Here is a 6,960-nt window from a genome sequence, read left to right on the forward strand (position 1 = left end):
ACAACTACGATTGCATGAAGTATATTTTGACAAATTTGTCATATAACAATTCTTGAATCTATATTGTAGGTGAAAATCTATAATATACGTAATGTAATACTTTGTATATAATATTTTTTGAGAATAAAAATTATTGTTATATGAAAAATACAATAATCATGCAACGATTTTTTTCATAAAACATAAAAATAACATTTATTTGTTTATCTAATATCAACGGTTTCAAAGCACATCTGATTTTGATCAGAAAAGCGGTAATGTTCAGCGAAAATCTTTACGTTATGTCGGTCGCTCTAATTGATACACCCAGCAAACACACGCACTCGTTATGCACTATTAATGGGTAAAATCAGTGATTAATTGCAGAGTCGTCATGCTCGCGGCTTTCCGAATCGATGCTGTCAAAATTATCACGACGGTCAATCAGAGGCGCGCAATCGGCGCAACGTTTCAAAATTGTAATCAATTCGAATTTGTAATGGGAATTTGACACTTCCTATGCTTATCAACAAGATACGACAATTAGCAATATTTTGTTTAACGGTTTTCAGAAATGTTAATAGACTGTAATGTGTAAAAGATGCGAAGAGAGGCAAACCGTTTTTCTTTAAATTCTAAATTAGCATTAATTGCAATGAAAGTTAAACCAATTAAATGTATCATGTAAAATCACGCGATGTAACGTGATAAAGATTCGTGCTAGCTTACACTCTTTGCTTTCAAAATCTTCATTTTTTTCTTTTTTCATCACTCGATTTTAGGTACACATACAAGTAATAGGATGCACATGAATATCACGTAAACATATATAGCGCGTTCACATGAAATTATAAAATAACCCAAAATCGTTATAGAATTAATGCTTTCATTTATTTTAAATTTTTCTGGCCAGAGAATCAGACTACGCATTGAAGATTGAAATTGAAAACTGAAGATAGAAATTTGACCTGTAAGAACAAAGAAATTTTAGCTCCTTTTGTTTTAATTGATTAAATTTTGATCTCTTAATTTTCAATCTCAATCTTCAATACATAATCTGATACCGGTCTTAAAAAATCATGCTAATCTTTGTTTTTAAATTTGTGTTATTTCCTAATTTTATAAATAATATTACACTGCATTTGATTGCAGAAATTGATCTTTTCTTCAGAGATATTACATGCATATATAGTTGAAATTACAGATTTACATTTTGATCCATAGTATGATAACGAATAAACAAATGCTCTCATAATAATACACACAATAGAAAATAATAATTATTATTGTTAATAACTGACATATTTTAATTAATTTAATTAATACGTTCGTATAAAAAAATATTCTATGTAAATTCTTTGTAGAATTAATGCTACAATCACGCGAAATTCACTTGATGGAACTTGTGTGTACTTATTGTACGATCAATATGATATATTAAAATGTGATAAATTTTTTATCTGCAATAGATTTACATTAAATCCATGATCTCGAAAAAAATAATGTGGATACATTATTTAAAAAATACAAATTGATTATTTATTATGCTTTTTAATTAGGTTTTATTAGTGTCTAAGAAAGATTCTAAAAACATTCGTGATAAGAAAAAAATTAATAATATTTTATGACTATTATGCATAAAAACAATAATTAAGGAAATAAATATGGAAACATTCGTCTTTTGCTGAAATATTGGTTTGGAAATTATTAAAATGTTGTGTTATATATTTTTTTTCTCTTCTAATGTGAAGATAATTTCTTATTAACATAATAATATTCCTCGTATTATAAAGGTAAATAAAAAAATTCTAAGCTAATCTCTATAAAATACAATCTTTACTGCGATGCAGCGAAAAGGTACTGTTGGCGACATCGTTCGGATAATCTCCGAAGTTGCTCTCCATGTCTCCCTCATTCCACTTGATAAAAGAAATCATTTTTATACAATATTTGAAAAAAAAAAAATAAACTAGTCCAAAATCGCTTTCATATACAACTCTTTCCTGGCGAAAATAAAAATCGAAGAGTAAGTCAAATGTAAGGGGAAAGTAAAAGAAGCGTAAACGAAGTTTTTAGGAAGCAAAATTTAGAACAATGAACCGTAAAAGAGACGTTTACGCTTCTTTTACATGATTTAGGTCCAGTTGTTCCACCTTTTGGTAAATCTTACCCAAAAGGTTGAGTAAGTAGCAAGATTATATGCGCGAATTGCCAGATTTATCTAACAGATAAAATTTACCAAAAAGTGGAACAACCGGCCCTTAGCACGGACTCTACATAACTTTTATACATAATCTAGTACTGCGATTTAGCACGGATTCGCACCACATTATTATCGACACATGATTTTATCACCAATCAAGCTACGTAACTACGTAGTTCCTAAATCAAAAATAGATATCCTGACACTACTATTGTGCAATTTCGACGTCGAAATAATCCCTTTTCAAGTTTCCCTCTATAGTTATAAATATCTACATTTACCTTCAACAAGTCGCATTATTTATATTTACAAACGTGTATATTAGAATCACGAATATTTAACCCAATTTTCACGCGTTTCTGCAGCCCTTCGACTGCCATCGAGATGCAACTTTGATTAACGTATTCAAAATCCGGTGATCATAGGCAGGTGGCGCTCACGGTGTCATGGCCTTTTCCTGTTCACGCTTGCACGAACGAAGACGTGAACGTAAGTTCTAAAGTAGAAATAGATATCGATTCAAGATAATTTTGTCACGAAACAATTCGGATTGGCATCGTAGAGCAGTCGAATATAAACGGGAACTGTGAGTGATCGTGCAGGTGCGAAAATATGTGTGAGATTGGCGCAGGAGGAATACGCCCGAAACAGCGGTACATGTGACCGCGTGGCCACATGTGTTTTGCCAGTTTCTGGCAATCTGTCGGATCTTTTCATTGAAAATTTAACGAATTAGAGCGTTCACCTTGCCTGCGATCAACTTGCCGCGACTCGGAACCGCATCGCGTCTTATCAATTTATCATCCAAGTTTTTTCGCCGTTAACGGTGTAATACCAAACAAAGCAACTAACCGCATCGAAAGATATTTATATTTCCTTCTTTCTCTTACGATCGTCGTTAATGAATTTATTCCAATGCAGCAAATTATTTTTTCAACAATTTATTGATAAAGAAAATTATGAAAGAAAAAATTAATAAAGATTTTTATTTTTAAATTATAAAAGTTTTATGTGTATCCTAATTTTATATTCATAATTTATTAAAAGCCATTTTAATTGTGCTAAATTTGTTATATTTTTTTAAACCGATTGGAAGAGAAAATATTAACATAGTATGATATGAAAAATAATTTGATATAGGTTTAGAAATTTCTGAAAATTTCATGTGTATCAGTGTAAATATATTTCAGGAAAAATAATAATTTAGAGTAATATTTTAAAAAACCATTCTATGTTAATAAACGAGTTATTGTTAATAGACGAGTTTTTTTTTTTTTTTTCAAAGAAAATTCTGAACTGTAAAATATACATATTTTTACTGGTGCAGCAAATTAGAGTGAAACAAATATAGTTCATCACTTGCTGCATCAGTGAATATTAGTTCGAAACTGTATTAAAAAAAGAACAAGTATTATAATAAATTATAGAATGATTTTTCTGGTATTTTATATTATTTTTCCTGAAGTATATTTATGCTGATACACATCAATATTTATTATAACATTTATTAAATATAGATTGTTTTACTCCAACTTACTGCATCAGTGTATATTAATTCAGAACTCTCATCGAGAACAAACAGAGCTCTAATCTTGTATTTTATTACAAGAACAAGTAACAGTTTTCTCTTTTTTCTTTGACAGATAAATGATGACGCTGGACGACAAAGAAGTTTTCGACGATATGGTGGTGGCAACCACAAATACGTTGCCGGTAGCCTTGCCAGCTGAATTGCCAGAGATCAAATTGTTCGGACGTTGGAATTGCGATGATGTACAAGTAAACGACATGTCTTTGCAAGATTACATCGCAGTTAAGGAGAAAAATGCTAAGTATCTTCCACATTCAGCAGGGCGTTATGCAGCAAAGCGTTTCAGAAAAGCCCAATGCCCTATTGTGGAACGTCTTACGAATTCTCTCATGATGCACGGCAGAAATAATGGAAAGAAATTAATGGCTGTGCGAATTGTTAAACACGCTTTCGAAATCATTCACCTTCTCACTGGCGAGAACCCTCTGCAGGTGAGTTCGCTATTTAAAGTTTATATTTAAGTTTTACATCTATATGAATAATTATATTGAGAATATTTTAAAGAATTTAATTTAAATTTATTATATTAAAGTAAAATTTATCTTTATAATGTTGCTTTATACGAACCACATTTATTTATATAATGCAATTTTGCTTGTAAAAATATATAATATAATGATAAATATATATGATGAAATGAATATATAATCCGTTATATAAATTAAATTTACTTATTATATATAATGTTTATTTTACTAAATTATTACACTTTTCGAACATTTGTGCTTCAGGTTCTCGTCACAGCCATTATCAACTCTGGTCCAAGAGAAGACTCCACGCGTATTGGACGCGCTGGTACTGTAAGGCGACAGGCCGTGGACGTATCCCCGTTACGTCGTGTTAATCAAGCTATTTGGTTGTTATGTACTGGCGCGCGAGAAGCTGCATTCCGCAACATTAAAACGATCGGCGAGTGTCTAGCTGACGAACTTATTAACGCCGCTAAGGGTTCGTCGAATTCATACGCGATCAAGAAGAAGGACGAATTGGAACGCGTTGCCAAGTCCAACCGATAAACTTTATACATGTGAAAAAAATAAATAAACGTTTTTTCTCTCCAAATTGTTCTTTACTTATTTATTTTTGATCCATTGTTTTTTATCGAGAAACTTCTAATAAATTTAATGACTGTATAGTCTCTGTTGGAGATGAAAGGATATTTATTCTAATTATTTAAATGCTATGTGTGTTTTCTAATTTCTTGTAAAAATAACAGAATAATGTACATTTGAGATAAAGAAAATTTAAAAGATTAGATTTTTTTTTTCTCGAGCCTACAACTTTAGATGGCTTTTGCATTTTTGCAAAGCTGAGAAAAAAATTGAAGTTGTAAGAAATTTATATTCAATACGTATATATAATATTTATTAAATAATAGTTATATTAATATAATTTCTCCGAAAAATATACATAATATAAATAATTTCAAAAGCTGTCGTTCATTGCGCAGATTAACAACGGCCTTTTCCATATTAATGCGTTCTGAAACTCATCATTACAGTCTCTCATCCATAAGAGTCAACAAGACACAATACTATATTTTGAGGTTAGAAAACTGATGGAGTGAAAAGAGATCTGTAATATTGAGTGTTAGGTAATACTGTCCTAATCATGGCAGGTGTTCTGAAAAAGGTAATTTATTTACGCATATAACAATGCAAGTTCTTAATTAGAATATCATAACTATACGGTGATCATGCATTCTTTATCGTAAAAGAAAGTTTTATTTTAGGTAGCTATTCGTCAGATTTAATAATTTTTTCTCTCTAAACTCTATTTTATACTTTAATAATACAGGAAATTCCTTTCTAATTAGCATTCCAATGTCTCTTCTAATGTATTAATGAACGAATTATTATGGAAACTACTGACAAATTTAGTTTTATACAAGAGCAATATAATAGTTCGAACAGAATAACAAAATCACAATAACATAAAAATAACGTCAAAATGAGTTATGATCGACTGGAAAGTGACTTAACAAATTTCCAATTATTTTGATGTTATGGTGACTTTTGTTTTACTTGATATACTATTCAAGAAAATTTCATAAATTAATGCATAAACTTCTGACAATCACAAATTAGTTTGAAAATTAAGGATAAAGTTCTCAAAATTTTCAAATTTATCCTTTATTTTCTCTAAGAAAATATGGTCACCGTAATCATGTTCACATACATTTACGTTATTCTTGACAATTAATTCTTGCATGAGCTCAAAATTCACTTATTGACATGAAATATCTTTTATTTACAGTCTACGTATATAAAAGGGTTAGCTGTTAGCAAGTATCCTCACCAAGAATTAATACCGCTGTACAATAGAATTTTGAGAGTGCTACAAAAGTTTCCAAAGGATTACACTTATCGGACAGAAACAGAGGGGATTATCAAGACTAGATTGACAGTCATGCAACAGGTGAAAGTTACTCATTGAAGTAGCAATTATCCTGTGCAATAATATCAACTGCTTTCCTTTTAGCAGTCATAGTCGACACTAGCATTCTATTCCTCTTGGCATTCAATGAATAATAAAGACAGAACAACATTGTTGTGTCGATTGTATTTTCTAAAAGGAAAGCTATCATGAGCTGTTTCTAATCGAGCATTATATTTACAGAATGAAAATATACAAGTTGTAGAAGACAAAATAAACTGTGGACAAGTGGAGGAGCTTATAGTACAAGCAAAGAACGAGCTATCTCTGGCAGAAAAAATGTTGATTTGGAAACCGTGGGAGAAATTAACACAGGAAGCACCACCCAATCAGTGGACGTGGCCACCGCATAAATAATTTTAGTTTGTTAATGATATTTGTATATAGTATGTAACTAAATGCGAATAAATAGAAAAAACGCATTATACAAGTTCACAATATTAATGCGACGTATTGTTATTTAATAAATATTCCTTACAACTTCAGTTGTCTTCTCAGCTTTGCAAAAGGTATGGAAAACTATTTAAAAATATGGTTGCAGATTTGAGAGCAAAATGAATAGATAAATCTTTGAAATTTCCTTTATCTCAGATCATGTCAAATATATTTTTCAGGGAAATTAAAATATTTATAATTATTTGTAAACAATTTTTCATACATGAATATGTATAAGTATGTATAAACATAAATAAATATTCATAAAGATGTATAATCATATATGAAATATATCCATGTTAATAAATGAAAAATT

The 6,960-nt window shown here is 30.1% G+C and overlaps 2 protein-coding genes across 3 annotated transcripts; both read left to right on the forward strand.

The window, feature by feature from the left end:
• Positions 1-2,601: 2,601 nt before the first annotated feature.
• LOC108753320 (40S ribosomal protein S5) lies at positions 2,602-4,830 on the forward strand. Of its 2 annotated transcripts, none has more exons than XM_018494802.1 (3): positions 2,602-2,671; positions 3,826-4,204; positions 4,505-4,830. In XM_018494802.1, the coding sequence occupies exons 2-3, from the start codon at positions 3,830-3,832 to the stop codon at positions 4,787-4,789; spliced, it is 660 nt and encodes a 219-aa protein (XP_018350304.1). In that variant the 5' UTR covers positions 2,602-2,671; positions 3,826-3,829; the 3' UTR covers positions 4,790-4,830. The 2 variants fall into 2 exon arrangements, with proteins under 2 accessions (XP_018350304.1, XP_018350305.1); XM_018494803.1 differs by lacking the exon at positions 2,602-2,671 and adding an exon at positions 2,688-2,784.
• A 458-nt stretch (positions 4,831-5,288) lies between these two features.
• On the forward strand, positions 5,289-6,625 carry LOC108753337 (NADH dehydrogenase [ubiquinone] 1 alpha subcomplex subunit 5). The gene is made up of 3 exons (XM_018494830.1): positions 5,289-5,405; positions 6,030-6,191; positions 6,393-6,625. The coding sequence occupies exons 1-3, from the start codon at positions 5,385-5,387 to the stop codon at positions 6,564-6,566; spliced, it is 357 nt and encodes a 118-aa protein (XP_018350332.1). The 5' UTR covers positions 5,289-5,384; the 3' UTR covers positions 6,567-6,625.
• The last annotated feature ends 335 nt before the right edge of the window (positions 6,626-6,960 follow it).

Source organism: Trachymyrmex septentrionalis, unplaced genomic scaffold, assembly GCF_001594115.1.
Source record: "Trachymyrmex septentrionalis isolate Tsep2-gDNA-1 unplaced genomic scaffold, Tsep1.0 scaffold69, whole genome shotgun sequence".
NCBI classification, from domain to species: domain Eukaryota; kingdom Metazoa; phylum Arthropoda; class Insecta; order Hymenoptera; family Formicidae; genus Trachymyrmex; species Trachymyrmex septentrionalis.

Bases quoted from the DNA above. Each gene is read 5' to 3' on its own strand.
- LOC108753320 (XM_018494802.1), top strand. From the start codon at position 3,830: ATGATGACGCTGGACGACAAAGAAGTTTTCGACGATATGGTGGTGGCA. The intron at 4,205-4,504 runs GTGAGTTCGCTA...TTTGTGCTTCAG, and splicing joins CTGGCGAGAACCCTCTGCAG to GTTCTCGTCACAGCCATTAT.
- LOC108753337 (XM_018494830.1), top strand. From the start codon at position 5,385: ATGGCAGGTGTTCTGAAAAAG. The intron at 5,406-6,029 runs GTAATTTATTTA...TTTTATTTACAG, and splicing joins TGGCAGGTGTTCTGAAAAAG to TCTACGTATATAAAAGGGTT. The intron at 6,192-6,392 runs GTGAAAGTTACT...TTATATTTACAG, and splicing joins GATTGACAGTCATGCAACAG to AATGAAAATATACAAGTTGT.